Source organism: Chiroxiphia lanceolata, chromosome Z (assembly GCF_009829145.1).
Source record: "Chiroxiphia lanceolata isolate bChiLan1 chromosome Z, bChiLan1.pri, whole genome shotgun sequence".
NCBI classification, from domain to species: domain Eukaryota; kingdom Metazoa; phylum Chordata; class Aves; order Passeriformes; family Pipridae; genus Chiroxiphia; species Chiroxiphia lanceolata.
The window spans coordinates 30,786,163-30,811,262 of NC_045671.1; the positions used below are offsets into that span (position 1 = coordinate 30,786,163).

Genomic DNA, 25,100 nt, shown 5'->3' on the forward strand with positions numbered 1-25,100 from the left:
AAATAGTTCAGTCTGCAGATCTGGCAGGGGTGGCAAAGTGTCTCTGAAAAGATGTAAAGCACAGATAGCACCTCGGCTTTTGAGGTTGAGTCTTGGAGTATTAGGGCTGCGAATGAAAAGACAGGCAGTGAAAAGAGTGATGTCCATTTGTCATCAGACATCAGCACAAGAGAAAGTTTCATGGCCTCTTATTCAGAACACTAAACTAATACATAAAAGGAAGCAGTTCTACCCATTGTGCTTAATAGTTGACAAGTGGCTAAATCCTGATAGTAACAAACCTTTTTCACAATACTTCTTTATTAGAGCATTTCTTTTCGCTAGTTTAGATTTGGCCTAATGTGTTTATCTCCTAAGAGGAATTTTAGCTTGTGCTGCCATATGCTTTTAATTGAAAGCAGAAGATGTCTTGGACAGTGTATGAGTAGTGGTTTGCATTTTTTCATAGAGCAGTTTCTCAATGCAGAGGAGCAATCAGTATTGTATGGTGATCCAAATGAAAAAACCCTCTGTAGCAGAACAGCTGATTATGAACAATAACTGTGCTTTTCATATGCCTGTCTATTGCAAGAAACAAAATCAAACTGAAGTGTGAGAGTACTAGCAATTTTTAATTGAGCAGACTGGAAGTCAGGGCAGCTGCAGAGGACACACTGAGCTCACAGGCAGCAGCCTAAGACCATTTGCAGTGCTCCCATGGTGAATCACTTACACACAAGCATCACATACTCAGGTTTCTCCATGTGCTGCTCTTCCTATTCAGTAAAGGCAACAACATTTTAAATTGGTCCATTTCTAAGTGACTAGGTAGGGGAAAGCTCCACAAATACATGGTTTGCCTTGATACTCTCTCATCTAATTATTCATCTCTTTTTTTTTTTTTTTAAACTCTGACCATACCTTTTATTTGACTGATGTTCTTACTTCCAGGATGCAGGGCAGAAGAGTCCTGTTGACAGCAACAGCTTCAGTGAGAGAAGAGTGGGGTAAATGCAGGAGAGACACAGGCTTGTGCAGTATCTGTAGCATCATTATTGCTTAATAGTTATGAACCAGCAAGCAGTTGTCATTCCAGCACTTGGAAGCTCAGCTGCTTCACGTCTGTGGTTTCCTTTGAGCCTATTCAGTGCTGCCAGTGTCTGTCTTAGATTTTCAGCAGTGAATCCAAATGCTAGATGGGTAGTGAGAGGTTCAGTGCTAATGTTGTGATCATGTGAAGACACCTCTAGGTGCATGGAGCAGTAAGGAGGAATGACAAGGACTGTCAGGGAATGGACTTGCTTTCTGAGCCCAAGTGCCATGTTAAACTAGTAAAACATATTTAGGAATGTCTTTGTACCAAATTCACTTTCAAAGCATGGTGCTCTTTAGCCTCTAAATGCTTTGATAACAATTGTAAGCTTCAGAGGGGATCAGACTTCTTGTACTAGTGCCTTTGAGCTTCCTGGTGAGCCTCTTCAGACAATTTTTTTCTGAAAAATACCTTAGGAAGCTTGAAGTACTGCATTTCCTTACCATCACTTTCTGAAAGGTCTTGTTCCTTTATAGATCATTTATTTTGTTTTACTTCTTTTGGTTTTTTGTTTCTCTTTCTAGAAGAATAGAAAGTGCAGCTTTTAAAAAATTTAAAAAAGGAAAAAAAACCAACAAAACCACAAACAAACCAATCAACCAACAAACAAACAAACAAAAAAAAAACCCAACAGCAAACTTCCAGAAGGGATATGACCAAAACACTATTATACCTAACTCCGTGCATCAATCCTCAAGTTGGATCAGTGTTCCGAGATTTAGGGTATTAATGCCAAGCAGTTGCTTTCTGAAGAAAATCATCAGTTCTGCTGCTTTTTATTTTTGAGCCTACCTGTCATATGTGACAATTTGGGGTTTGTAATGGGTTTTTTGTACTGTTCACTGTATGCATGGAACATCAGTCACATTTGATGTAATGTTGTGCACTCTCCTATTTGACACATTCATTATTTTTGTTGTTCTGACATGCATTGAGATCTGGGATCTCAGGTTTGTGTGTTAAATTTTGGGATGGTAGATCTGCATGTGATATACCTCACAGAATTACTAGTTAATAAATTTTGGGATGGTAGATCTGCATGTGATATACCTCACAGAATTACTAGTTAATATATCAACAAAATAGTAAGCTAATATTACAGGCAGGCAGTGAATTACCTCCCCTGCTATGCAGTGGCTGTATTGGCAGACTTCAAACCTGAAAACTGATGTTTGCTGTGGTAAGCTGTCTTTATTATCCCTAACTGCTGCTTTCATGGGTAAACCATTTCCAAAGGGAACCAGTGGCCGTGTTGTCTGTCATGGCACAATTGGCAAATGCGCCGTGTTTCTTCATCTGGGATTGATGTGGGGGATCAGAACTTTCCTTGGCTAAGAACACGGCAGCAGCACACTCCTGCTGACCTCAAGTTTTAGGCTACTCTGAAAAGGCATATTCAAGCTGCCTTTTTGTTGTTGTTTTTGTTGTTGTTGTTGTTGACAGGTTCAGCAGGGTAAAGCTTAGGGCTGTGGTGTTTCCTGTGATTGTGTCCTTCAGGACACTCAGTTGAACATGAATAGTAGCAAAAATGAAGGCAATTGGATGCATGGGAGAGAGAAGGCATTTAGACATCGCTCTGAAAAGGCAATGAGAAATTGTGTGCTCTGTTTTTAAAGAAATACTGCTTTGCAAATAGAATACTTGTATCCCTACAACTAGATAGAAATATAGTAAAAGAATTTTGAATAGATAAGGAAAATGTAACATTCAGAGAATCAGGTTGCTGCCAAGGCTCTGTGTACCATGAATCTATGGAGAGCTTCCCATGTAAATAGCATCTTCAGTTCCACCACAGACTTTGATGAAGATTTCAGTGCAAAAGACATTAATATTTTTAACACCACGTCCTAACCCCTTGTGGACACGTGTGCCTGCATCGTTATGTACCTAGGTGCATATGGCAGAGGAATTTGGCTTGCAATTACCAGAGTGATTTTTTTTGGAGCCCTGTGCGTGAATATATGCCTTCTGAGATGCAGTTTCATCTAGAGGAAGCAGCTACCATCTGCACTCCTCCCAACACTGCACAGTGCTCGAGGTGCTGTGCATTAAGTGGTGCCCTCTGTGGCTGATGCTCAGAGATACTGTTGGCACTTCACAGTATTTGTTGTTGACTTTTTCTATGCATTTTCCTTAGTAAGCCTGGAAACACAGTCCAAGAGCCCAAATGCTAGACAAGGATTCAGAAATGCTGGAGTGTTTAAAAACTAATTTAATTATGTTTAGAACTGTCTTAAATTCCTAAATATCTCCTTAGAAGCTGGAAAAGTTTATTCCATAAAGATTTTCTTTCCCCTCCCCCATTTATATAACTTTGGATTTTCCCCAGTGTTTCTAAGATAGCCAATGTTTGTTTCCTTTCTGCATGTTATGCAAACAAACCTCAGATGGTATTGGCAGGGTTTCTGTAACTTTACAAGTTGTCCCAGGGTGCATGACAATACTTTTCCCCTACAAAAATTCTATTAATTCCTTCTGCTTTTACAATAAAAATATCTTAGAGAACTTCTGCATTTTGGAGGGCAGGGATTCAGCGTCCCCGTGCAGGTGAGCTGTTCTGGCAGAGTGTTTCATGACAGGACAGGAATAATCCCTCTCTCTTCTTGAGACATCACTGCCCAGGTGACTTTTTGCAGCAGAACAGATGAAATCCTTATTTTTTAATGTGATATCTAACAAAATCTCTAGGTAGGTTTTTGGACAGTCCCAAATCTGCACTTTGACTGTTGCTACAGGAGTAGAGGTGTATGCACAACTTCCACAAGAAGCTTCAATACCTTTGCAACTCATTTGGTCTCATGTTGTGCAAAATATAGTGAGTAAAACTTACCCAGGGACGAAGCAAAAAATTAAATGCTCTCATTTTCCTTGTTTGGATTAAGAAAAACTTAAAAAATAAATAGCTCAAGCAGGGCAAGGTAAAATAGAAACTGGCAAGGTCACACTCTTTAATAGTAATACAAAAAAAAAAGAATTCTTGAATATCACAGTGTTTCCTTAATGTGATTCAAGAGTGGCTTAGGATGAACAACAGTTTTATGTTTCATAGGATGTCATAAAAGTTTGTGAAGCAGGGGATAGCAAAAAGAGAAGACAACTGAATCAACTCTTATCTGAAATCCTACCTGAAGGTAACAGTAATTTGAACTTTGAGACTGTTGTGGTGCATAAAACAGCAGAACTGGTGGAATCATACAGGTCACCCTAAAAAAACACACAACATTGTATTATAATGCTGTAACATTAAAAATACATACTGTGAACAGGTTCAATTTTTTTTAGCTCTTTTTATACCATATTTTTTACAGCATAAATAATTTGTTTAGAGATGTTTTTATGTTCTGTTTTTACAAAGATTTTAATGGACTTTTGTTTAATACTAGTGAAAATATTATTTGCCAATTTGAAATAGTCATCTATAGAAATTAATTCTGAGAATATTTTGTCAGCTTGATGTACTGATTTAGTCTTCATAACACACTAAATGTAATCAGTCATTCAACGTCTTTTTGTTGCTGAATGATACTGAAGTTTTCCAGCTTCCAAATCTGCTACTGAAAAAGTACTTTTACAATTTTAGGAAAATCATCACAAGGCACTTTAATGAAGCTGTAGCATGCCAAGTAAAATACTGATTCAACTAAGTGTATCAATATGAAAATTATCAGCTAAGCAGTTAAACAAATGCATGCTTGAAAAAGGAAGCATGGGATCGTGTTGGGGATATAATATTTCAGTGTGGCAGTTGACATTTAAGACTAACCTAACATTAAGATACAACTTTGCATATGTTTTAAACCTAGTTTGCTTGCTTGTTGTAATTCCTGTTGTATTGCTTGGGTGTCTAAAAGTACGCATGTATTTAACAATTTTTGCCATACAATTGCCATGAAATTTAATAAATATATTTTCTTACACTCTTAAATGTATTCATATTCCTTGCTCTCATGTTTGTTTTTTAGGTAAGAGTTAAATTCTGCTCATGCTCCAGTACACACAGAGTTATTCTAATTTTGTGCCAGAGTAAATAACCACAGGATCTGGCAAGCACAGCCTTGGCTTCCTGATAGGCAGAGTGGGCAGTAACACAGATACTCCCCAAGCAGCTTCTCCTGGGCACAACATGCTGTAGCATGTGCATACAAGGTTCTCTGAAGCCCTCCTGCTCTAATGATGCAGTGATAAGAAGAAGACCAGTTCACTTAACTGTGTCCTCCTGAGCTTATGGCTCTAAACCAGCTGGCATCTGAGATGTGATTTCTCTGTACACTCGGGCTGTCTGTTTGCAGAGAGGAACCACCACAGGCTCTCTGTGGTGGACAGGTCTGCACAGTGGACATCCCTACTCCAAGTGTAGCAGTGGGATGAATGGGCCTAGGCTGTACACTGTAGGGTTGGTTTGGGTGGCACAGGACACTTTCTAAGAGTGTTTTGGTGGAATGGAGATGGTCAGCTTCTGTTGTGGTTACAACGTGGGCCTTACGTTTGAGGCCATTTATGTCTTGGCACGTGGTGTCCTAGTGACAGCCAAGAAATTTTGTGGCTCATCTAGCCACTAACTAGGGAGTGACACCTGGGCTTAACAGCTTGTGCACAGAGAGGTACTGTATTACTGCACATCATATGAAGCCACCATGGTGCCACTGTGCTTGTCCATTTGTTTGGAGGCAGTCTCAAGTCTGAGTCAATTCCTTGCCTTGCAATAGCAGACTGGTGCAGCCTGTGGGTGTGACAGAAGCTAGGGAGGATGTGGCAGCTCCACTGAGCTCTGGGAGGTGGGTTAAGGGCATTATGTCTTTTAGCAGAACTGAAAACTACTGCTCTGAAAAAACTGAAAGTCATAGAACTGGAAACAAGGAAAGGCTTCAGTTGTTCCAAAGATGAAACCCACAGCTGGCCTCTCAAACCCTGATACTGCTTTGTTCAGTGCAGCACAGCAGGCTGGAGTTCCAGACCGTTCTCCCTCCATCTTCTGGTTCCCAGAGCTAAAAGAACCCTGTTGGGTTTGATATTTAACACAGCTCACAGCTGGGAATGCCATCAATCGGCATGGATATACTCATGCAACAGCTCCACCAGAGAACCATGAAAGCAGGAGGCTTCTTGCCAGGGACCGTGAACTGTCCCATTTGTCACCATTGTGGTGAGGATGGGGAGTCAAACCATCTGTGTTCCCTGTCCTTGTTTCACCCTGTTCCAGCACACATCCTTATCTTCTGCTTGACTCTCACTGTGCTGTCCATGCTGGTTGCTCCTAATGTGACACTTGCTGTAGCATCAGAGTACAGCATTCACCTGGATTTGCAACCACAAAAAGTTTCTCTCAGCACATAAATAAAACTTACAGAGTCCCTGTGCGTGGATCATTTGTTAGTTATAAAAAAAAAATCTGTGTTTTGGTAAGAACAATCAGTTAAAATGAAAAGTGCCTAAACGTGATGATAAATTGGTGATTTCATTTTTGAATTCTGCTTTGCCAATGCCAACTTTAAAAGCTGTAGAGAGGGGGAAAAAATGGAAGCAAGAGAAATGGTAAAGAAAATGTTAAATATTACTCCTTCAATGTTTCCAAAAGACAGAAAAATTTAGGAAAATTCCACTATGTCCACAAAAAGTGATGGCATATGCTGTTACTACTGCCACTAGAAACTATTTAAAGGTCTGCAAAACAAAAAATAAATTAGGAAGCTGTTGTTTTGTGACCCTGAACATGGGGTGTCTGTGCTGTGCAGCTCCATTTCTTCCTCACTTCTCCACCTATCTCAGTAACATAAGGTGCTGGAAAACATGCCCTGGAAAACACTGCAGTGTTGAAAGGACCAGCACTGTTGTTTTCCTAGAAAGGAAGACTGAGGGAAGCTTTAAAAAGAAATAGCAGGAGGAGAGGAACAATGTCATCTTTGTCCTGTGCACAGTGAACAAAGAAAAATGCTCTGACAGTGAATGGATATTCAAGAGAAATCAGGGCAGTTGGTCACAGCACTGCCAGGCAGTGCAGGGGGTTTGGCAAGAGGGCACTTTCAGATGAGCCGAGTCCTGTCCATAGGGACAGAAAGCCACAACCTTGCAGAGCTGCAGTGACCACATTAATCTGGAGCCAGCGCCAGCCTGTTATCCATGTGTGAAATGCCCAAGTGCAGAGTCAGGGACACTTCAACACCTGACCCACAGTGCCCACAGTGACTCAAACAAATGAAAAAATGGACTGGGAGAGAGGGATGCACTTGCTGGAGCAGGCAGTGCCCCAACTGACTCAGACATCAGAGTAAGGTGTTGTTTTGGAGAAGGGAAAACCCCCCACACACCACTCAAGAAATAAAATGATGGTAAAAAGATACATCTGTCTGACAGGATGTGGCTGCTGCTCTCCATGAGTAAATCACAACTGTACTTTATCCAGTCCTTCAAAGTGAGGAGATCTTCCCCTTGAAAGGTTATGCTGCCATGGAGGGAGCTGAATGTGTAGAGCTGGAACAGTGCATTTCCCACTGGGCTTACTTGCTGTATGTACAGAATGAAAACATTCTCTAAAAAGCAAAGTCTGGCTGACAAAATAGTAACAGGCACAAAATTTTAACAGGCACCTACCGCAGGCCAATGCTCCACCAGGGAATGGGCAACTTCCCAGCCCTGGCAGCCCCCTCCTTCTCCTCCTCCTCCTTCTCCTCTTTGCTTCTTTGCTCCCTGGGGCCAGGCTGGGAGGACTGGGATGGAAACAAGCTCCTGGCCCCTCATCTTTGATCACCCAGAACACATCAGTGCAGCGAGGATTTGCCTACCATAGAGATCATTGCTAAATCTCATCTGGCTTTAGTTTCCCTTGACTTCTCTTTTTGTTGTTTTTTTTTTTTCTTTTTTCCTTATTTTCCTCTAGGATGACCAGATTAAACATAACTGCTGATTCCCAAGTGGTTCCCATGGAGATGGAGGAGTGATGAAGAGCAGCAAGACACTCTTTGCCCTGGGCAGGGCAAGGGGCAGCCAGGGGGCAGCTATGCCCAGCAGCCAGTGCCCAGCACAAAGCCTGACTCAGTCCACCAAGGATGGCTTGATGGCAAGTGTTGAGCCGTAGTAAATGGAAGGTTGCATATTTTGGGATTAGTGTGGAAAATCAGGAAGAAATCCAAGAACTGGAGTTTAAGGAAGGGGATTAAATTGTAAAGAGAGACACAAGCACCTGTGACTGCTGCCTTCACTGCTGGTTTGCACAGGTACCTGTGGCAAAAGAGACATGCTCTGTCAATGGGCAGGAGCTCATCCTGTTCAGCACCAGAGTCATGCCTAGCATCTGAGTCAGCCCAAGCAATAAATAATGTGACTAATAAACATTCTTGGAGACAGCAAGCAGCACATTCAGGCCAGTTCCTGAGAAAATGACTAATCACTCTGCCATGCACTGTCCACCTTTCTTTCCCCTTCCCTGCCCCAGCCAGCATCAGAGAGAGGGTGGTTGAAGGCGGAGGGGCGAGCCCCTACTTGTGGTCAGATGTTCCTGAGTTTCTGGCACCTACCTCCTGCTCGTCCCCTGGAGTGGAAACCGCAGCCTCTCGCCTAGCCCCAAGCTTCATCAGGGAGAGTGGAGACGTGGATGAGAGATGTTTCTCCAATTATCTTTAAAAGGATGCAGAAAGGACTTTTTTTTTTCTTAAATGATTCAAACCGCTTAGCATCTTTGCTATCCTACTCTCCACCCCGCGCCTGGCCAGCACTACACAGCTGTGCTGCTTGTGCTCAGCCTGCACCACTGCAGGGTGATGTGTCGCCAGCTCCGAATTCTCACGCGGTGATATGCATAGTTGGAAACAGGCATTTGGGGAGCTGCCGTTTGCCGCTCTTCTTTTTCCACAACAACAACAACAACAGAGGTATTTCCTACCCGCTCCCCTCCCTACCCTCCGTTTCAAAGAGCAGCTTTTGTTTTGGAGAAGTACCGCCTTGTACTAAACCGCCCCTGTATTCTGCAGTAAATTATCTTAAAATAGAGACCTCTCCCACCAGATGTTTGTCTTGGAACTGGTCTCCAAACCCTGCGACAAAAATGAAAGGGTGGGAAAGGCGAGGCACATAAGACAGAGCAGAGGGTGATGCTATTTGTGGACCGTTGTAGTCCCCCATCACTGGCAGCACAAGAGGTCCCCAGGATTAGGGGTAGAGCCAGTCAAATCTCACTACTCTGTGCCAGCTCAGGACAGGTCATTAGCATCCGGGAAACCCCTTGAGCTCTTTAAACGTGAGTTTTCCCTCTCAGAGAGCCAGCAGCTGAGACACAACCCAAGCGCAGGCTGTGTCTCTCCACCGCCACAGGGCTGCAGTGAACAATCAGAAAGACCTTCAGCCTCCAGAGGTTTCAGCTTCCAACCTTTTTCAAACTCTGAACAATTCTCCTTTACATCCCAAGGCATCAAATTCCATTTGCTTTCATTTTAAAGACACACCTTGATCTTGTATACTTTATTCTGCTTTTTCCTGACCATGCCCAGGTTTCTCCCTCCCCAAGCCAAACAAAACTTCTCCTAGCAGGAGAACCATGAATGTCTTTGCTTCTCCTGGCAGGAAAACCATGAGTGTTTCCAGCTCTTCTACAGACCTTTTTTAACAAAGTGCCATTTGAACAGGGGGCAGAGCACAGGTAAACATGTGCTGGCACCACCATGTATTTTTGTCTTACTTTCTGTTTCTAAAGAAGTACCTGCACTTGTTTTTACCACTCCTACCATTTCTACGAGGAGCACAAGATCTTTCATCTAAGCGATCTGAGTATCCCTTTCATCATGCAGGGAAGAGCTGGGATCTCTTAGTAGGATTTTGCATGTGCCATTATCCAGGTCAGCTATAGTTAGGATGAGTCTAGGGAATATCTTTGAGCACCCAGGGACCTAGGGGCACTCTGAGATCAGTAAAAATGCAGCAGAAACTTCCACTACTTCCACCTCATCAGATCCTTTTAGCTCACAGGTATTCAGACGAGCCTAAGCCACTGAGGAGGTTTGCGCTTGTCCCACTGGTGGGTCTCTCTTCTTCCCCCTGCCACCCCCAAAAATGGCTCACTCATCCACTTCGAACAAAGAATTAAGGAAGAAAAATCTCCAAACTATGAAATTCTGGACCACTGTCTAATTGTGTCTCAACAGCATTCTGTTTGCCTGATTAAATTGCAGTTTGGTAATCAAGCCTCATAAGTGTTGTTCCAGTGCCTAGAAAACATATTACTTTAAGAGGACTGTGACCCACCAAGGTCTCTTGCAATCCCTTTTCTCATTTCTCTGGGGGGAAAAAAAAAAAAGTGATTTATAAAACCACAGTAGCAGGCATTTGCTCTTGTTTCCTAATCTTTTAATCTGTTTAAGACAGGAAAGCTTCATAATGTACAATTTCAAACTGTCAAAATTTACAGAACAAAAAGAGTCAGATGTAAAACTGGTCATAATTCACAAATATCCCCATTAAAACTGTATAATACAGACATTAAGCCACAGGTCACTTTTCTATTTTTAGGAAAGTGTGCAAAGAGCTAACTGTATAGTACACATAAATGTTAAAAGTGATGCCATGTAAGCAGGTCTGCTGCTGCTATAAAAAATAGACAAGTATAAAATTACTTCTACAAAATTGGTTGGTTTTGTTGCTTGTAATAAAAAAGTAGATTTGTAAGAACTTTCCTCCTCAACAAACAACAATATCTTGAAACCAGTGATTTTAGTTGTTATCCTGTTACACAGGATGAAACATAATTTAGCTAAATCAGAGAGTCGTAAGATCTGCTTGTTCCAGGACCAACATGTGATTGCTGAAATACACTGCCTGATGGTGTATTTGTTGAACAGCACAGTCGTTGTACCACTGCAGGGTGGGATGATTGCAGGTGCTTTCTCTGATACTACAAAAGATAACCTAAGAACCACAACACAGTCATTGAGCTACTCACAACATCACACTTTGCCATTTGCACTGATGCACAACCGTAAGCGTTCACTAAACACTGTAAGGGTAGAGGGCATGGTTCATACACAAAAAATACTTGGTTTCATTTGGTCAGGAAAGGAGAGCGAATGAGAGGGGAAAATGTTCTCTTTTTGGGGTTTTCCCTTTGGCTTTGTCACCTTCCCAGATGGTGAACATGGTCCAGCTGTAGAGGACTGTGTCACACTCGGCCACACACACAAGCACACGATGAGTCCTCAGCACCGGGATTCCTCTCTTGTCACTTAGTCCCACATGTGTTGATGTTCTTCCCATTGGAGGCATCCTCCACCAGCGAGATGTGGTAATCAGTTGACAGCGTGAGGTGTGAGATGCAGCCCACCAGCCCTCGCAGGTACTGACGGTTCGTGTGCAGCGCAATTTCCTTCATGCCACCTGGGGGAAAGGCAGACATCAGAAACTCTTCATCAGTATAGGTGTCTGCTTCTGCTTGGCAGACTGCACACCCAGCAACGCCATTAGCTTTCCTAGAGCACCTCAGAAGGGAATTTTGATTTACAGTGTTGTTTTGAATACAGATTTTAAGTACTTGAAAATACAGAGGAGATAAGCTGGAGGTAATGAACTGGGATGATAATTATTTATTGCAGAAACTGTAGCATCAGTAAGAGCTGAAGAAGCCTGTGCCCAGATTCCTACTAAATTTGGTGTGGGGTTTGCAGCTGCCACTCACTGTTTCTCTGTGTACCTGTCAAGGGTACCACAGTGCACCCCACGGTGCATCCCCTCCCATCCCATCCCAGTCAAAGAGGCCTCCTCACACTAACCAGGCTGTGGACCACTAGAAGCTGCCACGTGGTGCCTCCATCTTGAGCTGGACAGAGTTGGGACACTCTGCCTTGCAGCCAACCTTGCAAACGTAGAAATTATTCTGGGTCCCAAATGTGAACAATGAGCACTCACCTACATAGAGATCTCCATTGATATTTAACTGCCTCATCTTCCCGGGGGATTTACCAGTCCTGGCACCATAATCATCCACGGTTACTTTGCCAGACTGTCCATCCCTGAAATGAAAAGCAAACCACTCTCACGTGTCCAGCCTATTACCGGGTAGAAGGAAGAGCAGCAATATCTTCCAGTGGCCAGGAGACCAAGGAAATTCAGTGCTCGGCAGAGTTCATGAAGAGGCTTGGGACCGCTGCTGGAAAGCCCCACAGACAGTGTGTTAACAGCAGTCCAAACTCTTCAGGATGGTTGTTTTTTTTTTAATAAGGACTAAGATATCAAAGACCTGCAAAGGGTGTGGGACACATTTGCAGATAAGAAAGAGCTAGGAAAGAAGTAAATTGCACAGCTAGAGCAGAGATGGACAGCTTCTGACCTATTGTTAAAAAACAAATCTAATGTTAAAACAGCAGAAGCTTCAACAGAAGGGAAAAACCAGGCAAGCTAAGATAAAACATACTAAGAGGCAGTTTTGTTTCTTACTAGTGCCTTTTGGCCACTTCCATTCTAAGTATGGTCAAAACCAGCATTGACATAAAAGCCAGCTGGTATTCTCACTGAATTTGGTAACAAGTTGTGCTAATGTCAGACTGTGATTTCCAGGGAACCCGCATCTCATGAAGAGAAGGATGTGTGCTTTCTGTGCTGGGCACAGTTACCTTCCATTAGGTAATGAGTTATAAATATGAGTTACATATACACTGCAAGATGTCTATATCTCCTCCTAATAGAAAAAGTAGGCTTACACTGTCCATGTTCCAGTGCTTGTGCCAGCCCATAAAACGCTCACTAGGGAATTTCAAAATGCAGACATTAAAGAAAAATACTTTTAATCCAAATGGTATGGGTTTAAGAGAATGTCTGTCACAGCTCCAGAACAGCCCTGCATGACTTTGGCAGCCTGCCTCGAGCTGTGCCGAGTTAGCACTGTCTCCTCCAATATAATAATCTTTGCGTACATCATCCTGAAACAGCCAAGTTGCTAACAGTTCCACTCCTAAGCTGTGTCTGAGTGTGGAGCCACAGTGATTCACACCCAAACAGCATCCAGACACACCAGCCAGCATCTTTAATGGCAGGGTGGCTCCAAAACACCTCCCAGATGAAGCATGTCTGCTTACCGAACAGCTTTGACCCTGTGCCACCGCCCGTCGCTGAACGAGCCGTTCACCATGATGGAAGCAATGCCGCTGCCCAAATTGTAGCTACAATTAAAAAAAAAAAGTCATTAAAATGTTGCTGCCTTCCTTGCAAGGACCAGTTGCCTGCCAAGTTGCTCAGGCATTCTTACTCCCTTACAGCTCAGATTCTGGGGCAACCATTGGAGTCCTTTGAAATAGTCCCAACAGCAGTGCTCTTATTTTACAAAGTCAGGCTCACAGAGGAGCAGTCAATATTCCCTCCTCCTCATGTCAGAGTGGGTAGCATCACCACCATACCATGAGAACAAGAAGGGAGCCTCTGCAAGGCAATTCCACCCTGAAACAGGGGATTATGAAGGTCAGTGACCTTTGGCCTAATGGGAGAAACAGTGGGAAGCTGCAAACAAGGTTAATAAATACATCATTACAAAAGCAAATTGGCACAGAATCTATAACAGATTGACAACTCATGTGAATTATAGACAAGGTTAAGACCTTTTAGAATGGATGAAGCCTAATAAATAAATGCAGAGATAATCATGAAGTTTCCTGCTTCTGCTGCCACCCTAATTATTTATTTGTCTCTGATTCTACTAAAATTGTTCAGCAGACATAGTGTTCTCATCATGTTTACACTTCAGGCATCTTAATTTCTAGGTCCCAGAAGTTTGGGCCACCCTTAATAAAGGGGAAGTAGATGATACAACACAGTGAGCTATTGGGTGCTCAACTGTCTAATCCAGCAGGATGAACTAGCCAGAGTCAGCTGCTGCCGGACTTCAGCCCACACCAAACAGAAGAGATTAAAATCAACATCACCTCTTCAAAAAGGCTGAACACGAAGTTAATTCATGGCCAGGATAAGGTACTTGAGAAGAACACATAAAGTCATGAGCTATCCAGAGCAAAATAGTTGCCCTGAATTTGTTTCTGCCCCAGGGGTTTAAGTGAGTCTCAAGCAAAAATCTTCTTTTAACCCAGGATGCAGATACCAGTCTAGGTCAGAAGCTACAGAAGAATTTAGGTGTTTAGGATTGTATCAAGATGTTTGTAAAATTGAGATGCACATCCCTTATGAAAGGGGATCCCTTATAACAGTGATAGAACTTTCCGCAGAAGCAGGGAGCAACAGAAAGTATTTACAGTAGCCGGTACGCTGTACAGGGAGTAATGCCACAGAAAATGGGAAAGAAAAGATAGGTTTTGGACTTCAAACTGGACCAGAACACAGATGTCTAAACTTGGGCTACAGAAAAATGCTTCCAGCCAACTCACAGCCCTGATATTCTACTGACCTCACCTTTCAAAAGGCCAAAAACTAGCACAAAGATCAACCTTTCTGAATGACCATTTTTTTCCTGCATTTATCCTTTCACCATCTTCTTTGTTGCCCTCCTTCAGTATGCAGCGATTGCTTATGAGAGTTTTACTTTTGGAAATTAATTTTTCATGTTCCTAAATGTAAAAGGTACAGTAAAATTTCAGTAAAATTCAGCTGTTTTCTCCTAAAATCTTTGTGTATCTTCATGCCTGAGGAAGAGTAACAACCTTAATAGAAAATGTACTGTGTCTGGAACAATGAAAGAATACAGTAGCTTTTTTTAAATGAGATTTAAAAAAAGCTTAAAAGAAATTAATTTAAATAGAAATGTGCAACTTATCTATGTATCCATGGTAACAAATGACAGTCAAGTAAAGTAAAAGATGGCTTCAAATTAGCTTAAATAACAAAATCTTTGCCATTTAATCAACGGTGTCTCACAACAATCCATAATAATGATTACATATATAGTTTGCTGTTTCAGTACTTGTCTTGCACAACCTAAAAAGGAATCAGAGGAAAGACAGGGCTTTCAAAAGACAGGAGGCTCAAAAAAGCATCATGAAAAAGTTGCAGAGTCTGCCTGAGTGCCTGCAAGGGAGAAAGAGGTTCTGGAGCAAGAACCCAACATTTCCCAATAGTCCCCAACTTCAGCATTTTGACAGCACATTATTTCTTAAATGACCAATTCTGTGCATGGTGGTACTAACAAGGCTTGGCGACAGCTGTGTGTGTGCCACAGGGTAGAATATCTGGGGGCTTGAGATGGCAGAAGCCCTGCTCCCATGTGCACTTTTTGGCAAAGAATGAGCCCACAGTGAGCACCGGCATCAGCAGTTTGTCCTTGACCCCTGATCCCTCTGCCCACCCTACCCTGCTCTGCTTAACTGAGATGGTGAGTGCTTCAAGAAGCATGATCCCCTCATAAGGTAAGTTTTAGATAATAACAACAAAAAATTATGTTTTAAAAAATGGGAGAGAATAGAAATGATGCAAAGCTTGCAGCATGTTACCTGTTCAACTCACATCCTTTTCTAGACAGCAAAGGGGACCCAACACTGAACAAAATCTTGAGGTTCTGAGTGTATCGCACTATGCCAAAGGACAAGTGCACTGGATGTGTTGTGGCAACTCCTTCAAGCCCTGAGTGTAGTGTGTGCTACACAAATATGGGAGAGGAATTTTACCTGAATATTCAAATATGGGAGAGGAGTTTTACCTGAATATTAAAGCTCCCTCCTGAAGGCCTAGAGAGATGAAATCACTGTTAGCTCGCATGGGACTGTTTCCCCTCCACATCAAAAGTCCTTCCTTCATGGTAGTTTTAAACCTCATGAACACATTCGTTCTTGTTCCTGATACTCTGTTTAATGTAGAAGAAAATAACAGTAAAATAGTGAACTAGGACAGTCTTCTTTCAAAAAAAATCATAAAAGATCATGCAGCATTTCTTCTCTGCTGGTCTTGTGGGTTGCTGTCTTGCAACACACCTGCATGCTGATGTGTGAAGGATTCTGGTTCACATCCCCATTTCCAGCATTTCAGTGGAAGGGAATTGAATTTGTCCCTCCAGAATCCCAAACACAATAGATACTAGGTTATTCCACACAAATAAGAGAAAATCCTTTTCTCCTCAAGCCTAGTGTGAAATTCCAATAAGCAAATTTTGAGAATTAGCCAGAAGACAGTGGAAGAAGCATAAGAAGGCCAAATCAGGAAGTCCCAGTAGGTGAGAGCTACTGAGTTGCAGGTGACAACATTGGTGAAGCCTCCTTTAGTCAGTGGTTGAAACACAGGCAGATGGATGAATTTGTTGAAACAAGCCACAATGTGCTGGGGATCTTCTAGAGTACACAGCAGCCAAAAAAAATAATTTTGAGGATGTAAACTTTAGGCTAAAGGAGGAGTTAAAGTCCTCAATCTCTTTAAAGATACAGGCTCTGTATGTCTGTTTTTGTTCTAAAGAAGCATGCACCAGTCCATGTCAGACATATGCGTGCCATTTCTCTACAGGCTGCAAGATGCTCAGATATTATAACAAACTGAACTGTAAGGATATGCATTTAAAACGTATTTTTTCCCTGAAATATAGAAATATGGGAAATACAGCTTAAAACCCCCAAATATACAACACCCTCCCACATGAGGGTCCTAGCATTATAACAGTTAACAAAACAGAATACTTCTGTTCACAGCAGACACATTACCTTTTCAGGATATCTGGATTATCATATGTGAGGTAACTGCGACCAATAAATTGTGGGATTTCAATTGCTTCTGTAATGGCTGAGAAGTAAGCAAAAAAATGAAGATGAGTGTCGGTTAGCTGATATGGAAACAAAAGGAAAAAATAGAGACAAGACTTTTATTGATTTACTGCTTCATTGGCAGGCACCTGCAAGTGAAACAGAATGGAGCTGAACACACTCAGCTTTGCAAAAAGGCACTACCAGTTCATACCTAAATGCAGGGGCAGTAGTTAAGGTAATATAAACTGCTGACAGTCCCTCCACCTACAGTCTTCATGTCTTGGGCCTAATGTATTGCTCCACTGCAAATGTTAGCACAGAAGAACATGAAGTATTGGGAAAAGATTGCAAATTTTATCTTTATCCCTGTTTCCACATTATTTGATTCTCTATGTGATTTAACCTTCCCTCTTGCCACAGCTTATGCATTAACCGCCCTTGTTCATAGCCTAAGAAAGTCCTCCCCATTTCCCAACAGAGCACCATATGCAGAGCACATCTGGGACCTCTCACCCTGCAAAAGAAGGCCAAGAGGCAGCACAGCCTGTGAGCTTCCCATGTTCTTCTTTAGTGTAAGTGACTTTGCACAGAGTGGCTGCTGTCAGTTCAGAGCTCACCTTTGGGGTGCAGTGTGGGGTGAGGCAACCTCCTGGAAGGATTTACAGGGGGTCCCTGGTCGCTTTAGGTCTATAGAAAGTAACTGAGACCATGCTAAAGGCTGCATGGCAGAGGCTGTGAAGCCCCTGGTTGTGTGCATTTGACACTGCAGTGCTGCCTTGGAGGGTATTTTGTGTGTCCCCCACAGAGTATCTTCCACGTCTCTAGAGACAGCTTCAGGTACCCTCATGTTGTGTGGCTACTGGAACAGCAGCACACATTGCAGTCAGACCTGGATCTGGTGCACTGCTGCCCATGGAGAAGACTTGGTAAAATAACTCAGCTGTGTGTGATATAAATCATTGAACATCCTTAATACAGAGCCCTTCAGTAGGCTTTGGAAACCGGCCTGAACAGATTTTCTGTTGAGCGAACATCCTACATTTTGTTGCTGATCTCCCATAACTGACTGCTCCATTAATAAAAGCCAGTTGTATAAATTACTTAAAATAGATGCCTTCATCCTATTTTCTTCCTTAGGGCTAATCCCTTCAACTCACAGCTAATCTCATCTATATAAATTTCAAGCTTTCCAGGGCAAGGATGCTTGCTTTTTTTACACAACACAGTGGCTGGCTGGGCTTTCAGAGTTCAGTGTAACATAGATACGCAACAATTGGTGTAGTCTGGCAGCCAGTAACAGCAATACGAAATTTAGCTCTAGGTGCCAAGACTGAGAATTTTAGATATGACAAATGACTGTTTTCATCCATAGTGAAATCAGGAAAGTTGCCTAATGTGTCTAAAGAAACCATCACAGGCCATGGCCAGTCTGCAGCCTGCCAACGTCATTGGAAGATTGCAAAAGATGTGTTACACTGACCAGACATTCCTTGCCAGGTCTGACACTTTCTGCACTGGAGAGTCTCTGACCATGTCGAACGGCAGCAGAGCATGAAAGGAGCCCTTGTTCCTTCATCACATCCTGCACTAGAGCCCTGTTGCTCTTGCCTTCAGCAGGAGAAGGTGCCTGTGCCATGCAGCAGCCCTTGCCCAAGCACTCTGATTTCCTCTTTAGAACTTGATATGCATTTATCTCTGCTTGCTCTTCTGTATGCTCTTCACTTGCTGCACTGAATTTGGTTGTGGAAGACCAAATAAATTTTAGCAGTACCCTTGATGCATGCAGGATCTTTGCAGCTGGGAGTGAACTGGGGCAGTAAGGAGATCTAGGATGAAACACCTCCACTCTTTGCTCATTATGATTCAGCAGAGAAGCACCAAAGCTCTTGTGACAAGGAGGAATGACTTCTGAACTGCAGGGCAACCTGAAGTAGCACCTACCTCCACAAAACACTCAGCCAGCTGCCTGGCCCCTCTGCTCTGTGAATACAGGGACAGCTCTACAGTCACTGCTCTGAGCTTGGCAGGTGCTTTGGATGCAGTTTGAAACATCAACAGCATGAGGTTTAAGGAAGTACTACATAACCTTAGAAAATATTTTGGCTTATTGACAGAAACTTGCAAGGCTTAATGGAAACCCAGCACCCAGACAGACACACAGTGACAGAGCAGTTTTCACATAATTTGCAGTACTTACTGTTTAGGCAGTAACTTCCACACTCTGCAGTGAGTCAGCATAAAACAAAACAAGAACATTCTGGTTTTATTATTCTAAAGCATAAAAATCTCCCTTAGTCTAGTTTCATGCCTACTTTTCTGCAAATGTGTGATCCCCCACTTACCATTTTCGTAAGTGACTACAATCACCCATGAAGGTAGCACTCTTTTGTTATTGTTTTGCCCCAAGTATTTATGTTTGCCCACTCAAAACACTCAAAGGTGCAGACAGTTAGGACCAGTACCAAACCCTTCTGCTAGTCCTAGCTTTCAAATCCCAGTGACTCACAAAGATTTACCCAGGTATCAGCTCTAACCAGGAAATCATGAATATTTAACCAGCTCTAAACAGCACTTTGCTGTTCTACTCCATCTTGTAATTAAGTACAAAAATACCTTTAACACTCACCACAACTTGAACAATATAAAACCTAACAATGCCAGCAGAAACTCTATTGAATCCTCAGCTGATGATCCATTACAATATGAATCAATATCTCATTTACCTCACACCAGCATTATTTGAGTTTTTAAGTGGTGTGTATAATTTTGAAGAATGATGTGTAGTCTCTCACAAGCACAAGGTTTTTAAGAGCATGGAGTTACAGCAGCTCACCAGAAAGAAGCATGGAGATAGCACCTTCACCTCACATAGCTTCTGAGTGCACTAACCAAAACCCTGTTCTGAAATAGAAGTGGACACAGATGTGCATCCTGCCTTTGCCACATCTGAACCCCACCAAAGAGACACAGGTAAGGATTATTTTGAGAAACCTGTTTCAAGTTGTCCTCATCAAGGCTGTCATGGACTGAGTTTCAGGAGGGACTTCCATGCTCTCTGCACATCCATCAGCAAAACCTTGGATTTCCGGTGGCAGCTGAAGCTGCACAAGTGCAGGGAGGGTGAGCTGCACCAGAACAGGAGCCACAGGTAGCCGGGACAGAAGCCAGGTGACTTGTGTTTTTGGACACTTTAAAATGAATCAAGGTTGGATTCACATAGGAAGCAGCACCCAGGATCCAGCTGTCATACGCACAAGGTGCTTCAGACTGTCTCTGAAAGCCTGGACATTCATTCAGATGACAACAGCAACCAGTAGCACTGCTGGCACCACGAGTTTGGCACACTGCTCCCAGGGCTCAGCACAGGCCAGGAACCCAGGAGTGGTGAGGAGCTCTGGCACCAGCAAATGGACAGGAGCTCATCAAACAGACATGGAGTCACACACTGAAACTGCAAATCATTCCCTTGCCTTGACTGCCCTTGGAGATGTTGGTACAGCTGCAGATACTGTCTTGGAGTCAGGAGTTTAGCACCCTGTACATACCTAGAAAGCCAAAATTCTAATTCTCCCTCCTCCCCACAAAGTAGACAGGGTAAATGACGTTGGTTTGGCTATTAGTTAGACCACAACAACGTAAGCAAAGGGGTTGCTTGCATTGTATCTTAATAAAATGCTTTTGTTCTAAGATGTTGTCTGTTATGAAGAAAAGGCCAATCTATTCATCACAGTTTAACCAGAACCACTACTTTTAACTTTGAAGTCTATGTCTGTGAGAAATGAAGCAGTGGGTCAGTCAGACCTTTTGAACTGAGTTTACTGTTACATTACAAAACCATCCCTTAGGAGTTTTTCAAGACCAAGCCTGACAGAAGGGAAACATCTCCATCTAGTGGAATAACCCAAGGCACATTTTTCAAAACATTTTTCATGCAATCTTAACACTTTTCTGAATATAAGGTTTGAACTATTACTCTGAGGAAAGACGAGTAACATGCACATTAGGTAAGTCTTCCTTCTTGGTTGTCTCTTTTGCCATGCCAAGGTAGTGTCTGTGCAGATGGTGAAATTACTGTTAGTCAGTGCCTAAAACAGTACTAGACCTTCTTTTGTATGAGAACAGTGTTTGCTGTCAGCCCCACAGATAAAATTACAAGGGTTATTGATGCCTGTGCGTCAGGATGTAACACAATTGCTGGCTGGAGGACGCTGTCAGGAATTCCCCCTTTGTATATCACTGCATAACTAGGGAGTTTATGCAGTTGGCCACCACAAGCAACCAGATACCAGGTTACTATCTATGGATCACAGCTCTGTGCTGGGATAACAGTTACCATGTTCCTAAACAACAAAACAAATTCTTCCCTGGGTACATGGAAAGTGCACAGATGTAAAGGGAGCTCTGGCCTCCAGGCTTTCTATTTCAAGGGATGTTTAAAACAGCAGTTGTAGGTGCTAAATCTTTCTTATTTTTGTGATCAGCTCCAGATTTCTGGGTTGAAATGCAGCCATCATTACCTTTCTGGCAATGTTGCCCATCGAAGCCCAGGGGACAGTCACATTCATAGCTGTCCTTCTTGGGAACACAGGTGCCTCCATTTGCACATGGTGAGATCACACAGGGGTGGGCAGCATTTGCTAGGTTGATGCCAAAAGTGAAATCGTGTTTCACATCAATTGTTCGGTCATTCAAGACAATCTATGTGTTAAAAAAAAAAACAAAAAAGGTAGGAAAATAAATTGTAAAAACTCCAAAATTTACAGTATTGTACTGCTAGTTAGAAGACTTCTCTAGAAGACGTCAGAGAAATGTAACTCTCAAAACTTGGCCCAAATCCTATTTCTTGTAATGTGTGTTTTCCAGTTGTAGAGGTCCAGCTCATCCTGTTGCTCACCTTGACCCACTGAAGATTAATTTCTCATGTGTAGTGTGACACAGCCTTGGGCAACCCCCTTATGGGGTGAAGCTGTGTGGGATTTACCAGGCTTGTGTCTGACTACTGGCAGAGTGCTTTGTAGCCAAGCCATGAGCTAGGATGGTAAAATTAGATGAGCACTGCTGAGAAAAAGCATTTCTGAGATCAGGAAGCCCCTCAGGAGATGAGTGTTGACAACAGAAATACTAAGCAGAACAGCTTGTTTTTTGCATTTTCTATTGCTTTCTAGTATCTCATCTTGCCTGGAAGAAGCTTGAGTTAAGATGAATGAAAAATATAAATAATAACTTCACAAAACTGTTTTTACGTAAATGGAAGAGAACTGCTAAATGGTGGGATTTTCCTAATGTGTCAGAAATATATGTTCTCCAAAGTAAACCAACATTTGCATAATCTCAGTTGATATCTAGGCAAGAGAGATTACATGTGAGTACAGCTTCTGATCTCAGCTACATCAGAAAAAGTCCATCTTCACAAACAATAGATTTTTAAGGCCAAATTTTAAAAAGGTAATAGTTACTCTGCCTCCTGGTAACTCAGACAATGCACTCTAGGGATCCTAGTGGGAGAAGGGTTTGCATCAAGCATATATGCTCTATTTGAAACAGCCCCACACAACTCCAACAGCAGAAAAACATCCAGTCCCAGATGAACCAGGGAAGACTTCACTACCTTTTCAGCTTCTTTCTAAGTTTTGGCTACATTGTTCCAGAGGTTAAAAAGCCCACACTCATAAAAACATGTCTTTTATTTCTGAGTTTAAACTTAGCTTCAGATTCCAGCCTTTGATTCTCATCGAGTCTTTTTCTGCATAATTCCAGCACCTCGTATCCAAAGAAACCACGTAGGAACTAGCAGACCATAATAAAGCCAGTTCTCAACCTTATCTTAGTAAACTAAAGAATGTTATTGTAGGTCTTTCTACACTCAGCATATTTTCCAGTACTTAGTGATGTTTGTAGCTCTATTTCTATGCAGTTCTCCAAAATCCTACTATGTATAAACACAGCACGAAACTAAATGCCCCCAGTACCCAAAAGGCAGGCAATACTCTTCCCTGACATCCCATCAGGTCTCTGAGAATACAAATCCAAGACTGACAGAGTTCAAGAAGCGTTCGGTGATACTCTCAGGCACATGGTGTGACTCCCGGGGATGATGCTGTGCAGGGCCAGGGCTGGACTTGATGATCCTTGTGGGTCCCTTCCAACTCAGCACATCCTGTGTTTCTGTGACATCCACCTTACTGAGTACATAATAGAAATAAGGGCTCACACTCAGAATTTCCCAAACCTTGTCATTGTCTTTAGGGCACAACTCCTCACCTTGTAAGTGTGACCTGTATTATCTGCTCCTAGGCTTCTTCTCTTGCACTCCAAAATGCACTGTATTTAGTCAAGTCCGCCTTCCCACTGTTGCTTGTGTGACTGACCTGTTCCTACCAGTATTACACATTCCCCCAGTTTCCCCGAACTTCATGTTTTCCGCTAGACAGCTGACAAAGACAGTGAAAAATGTCAGGCCAAGGGATAACATCATTTCCATTGAACTGCAATAACTTTTCTGTCCTTGAGCAATTGTCAACATGATTCAGTACAGAGTTTTTCAATTTTTCAAATAAAAAACTATTATTAAAATTTTTTTTATTTGCTATTTGTTTGCACTAACCTGACACAAGAACTCTGTGCTTTAAATGAGGATTCAGGGCCAACCTTCTAACTATTTTAAGTATGCTAAGGACGAAAAAAATTAGTTCAGTTTGAACTTTCTTTTGATTATTTACTAGGACTGACTATGAATTTATATTTTCTAGAAAAAAACTGCACCCATGCACAGCTGACCTCATGGGAACGTTATCCCTAATGTCTGCCAACAATGGAAAAGATATCATCCTTTCATGTGCCCCATATAAAATCGTATGAGGGGAAGGCAGTGAGGTGTGCATCTGCAGTGCAGTGTAAGAATACACAAGGGGGACTGGAATCCATTTTAATCTTTGAATCCCAGGAAGAACAAGAAGGCCAAGTGCGAGGTCCCGCAACAGGGTCAGGGTAACCCCAAGCACAAATACGTGCTGGTATTAAGAGCAGCCCTGCAGAGAAGGACTTCAAGGTACTGGTGAGTGAAAAGCTGGACATGAGCTGGCAATGTGTACTTAGAGCCTGGAAAGCCAAACATGTCCTGGGCTGCATCCAGAGCAGCATGGCCAGCAGGTCGAGGGAGGGGATTCTGCCCCTGTACTATGCCCCTGTGAGATCCCACCTGGAGCTCTGCATCCAGCTCTGGGGTCCCCAACATAAGAAGCACATGGAGCCCCTGGAGGGAGCCCAGAGAAGGCCGTGAATATGATCAGGGGGCTGGAGAACCTCTGCTATGAGGAAAGACTGAAAGGCACAGAATTGTTCAGCCTGGAGAAAAGAAGGCTCTGAAGAGATCTTATAGTATCTTCCGGTACTTAAAGGGGAGCCACAGGAAAGCTGGAAAGGATCATGGGCAAGGAGTGATAGAACAAGGGGAATGGCCTGAAACTAAGGGAGAGTAGGTTTAGATTGGGTATTAGGAAGAAATTCATCACTGTGAGTGTGGTGAGGCACTGGCACAGGTTACCCAGAGAAGTTGTGGATGTCCCATCCCTGGAAGTGCTCAAGTCCAGGCTGGATGGGGATCTGAGCAACATGGTCTAGTGGAAAGTGTCTCTGCTCATGACCAAGCTAGGGGGTTTGGAATGGATGATCTTTAAGGTCTTTTCTAGGATTCTAGGATTCTTTTTCACTCACAAGTGTATTGGTTATGTCAGACACTTAACTATCTTAGTGTGCATACACAAGTATTTGAGCATTTCTTCCATTTCTTTATTTATATATAATGCGACAAGGAAGTTTGAGAATGCTAATCTTTACATAGCTTTGTACGTCCTTCTGAATTCAATCCCATATGGCTTCTGCTCATTTATTAGTACAGTATGGAAATAAAGAGGGAGACTGGTAGTGGTAATAATTACTGGCTATTAAAGTTTAATGACTTTTCGCTGTGAAATAATTCTTTAAGCAATTTGTGGTGGGCTCCTGAGGTGAAATCCTAGGTTCTTTTGAACATTGCCAGTCGCATAAGGGTAAGTTTCCACATACAGTGTGCATTAGATGGGATGGAAATAAATGCCCCCAGTGTGCTTGTCTGGGCACATACCTTTTGGATGCTCCCGCTGAAGGGTTTGAGGATCCCAGAGTTCTTCTTCACATCATCATAACTAGGGACTCCACCAATAAATATTTCAGAGCTGCATTTAATCTGTGTAAAAGCCCCCTGCAAAAAACACAGAATAACATTTTATTAGAGTAGCTGGAACCATGCTTGTATCTTCAGATTAGCTTACATTATTTGTTGTAGCCCTACATTGAATGCTATAAAGCTTACTTCAGTACTTCCTTACTTCTTTTAATCACATTTTTTA

The 25,100-nt window shown here is 42.5% G+C and overlaps 1 protein-coding gene across 1 annotated transcript in view; it reads right to left on the bottom strand.

Moving 5' to 3' along the window:
• Positions 1-10,393: 10,393 nt before the first annotated feature.
• EGFLAM (EGF like, fibronectin type III and laminin G domains) overlaps positions 10,394-25,100 on the bottom strand; it is a 75,223-nt gene continuing 60,516 nt past the window's right edge. The window contains exons 17-23 of the mRNA XM_032676538.1: positions 24,836-24,952; positions 21,231-21,411; positions 16,672-16,750; positions 15,684-15,827; positions 13,123-13,206; positions 11,957-12,060; positions 10,394-11,428 (exon numbers count right to left, since the gene is read on the bottom strand). Of these exons, the coding sequence (XP_032532429.1) occupies positions 11,274-11,428; positions 11,957-12,060; positions 13,123-13,206; positions 15,684-15,827; positions 16,672-16,750; positions 21,231-21,411; positions 24,836-24,952 (864 nt within the window). The 3' untranslated portion in view covers positions 10,394-11,273. The remainder of the gene's footprint in view (positions 11,429-11,956; positions 12,061-13,122; positions 13,207-15,683; positions 15,828-16,671; positions 16,751-21,230; positions 21,412-24,835; positions 24,953-25,100) is intronic.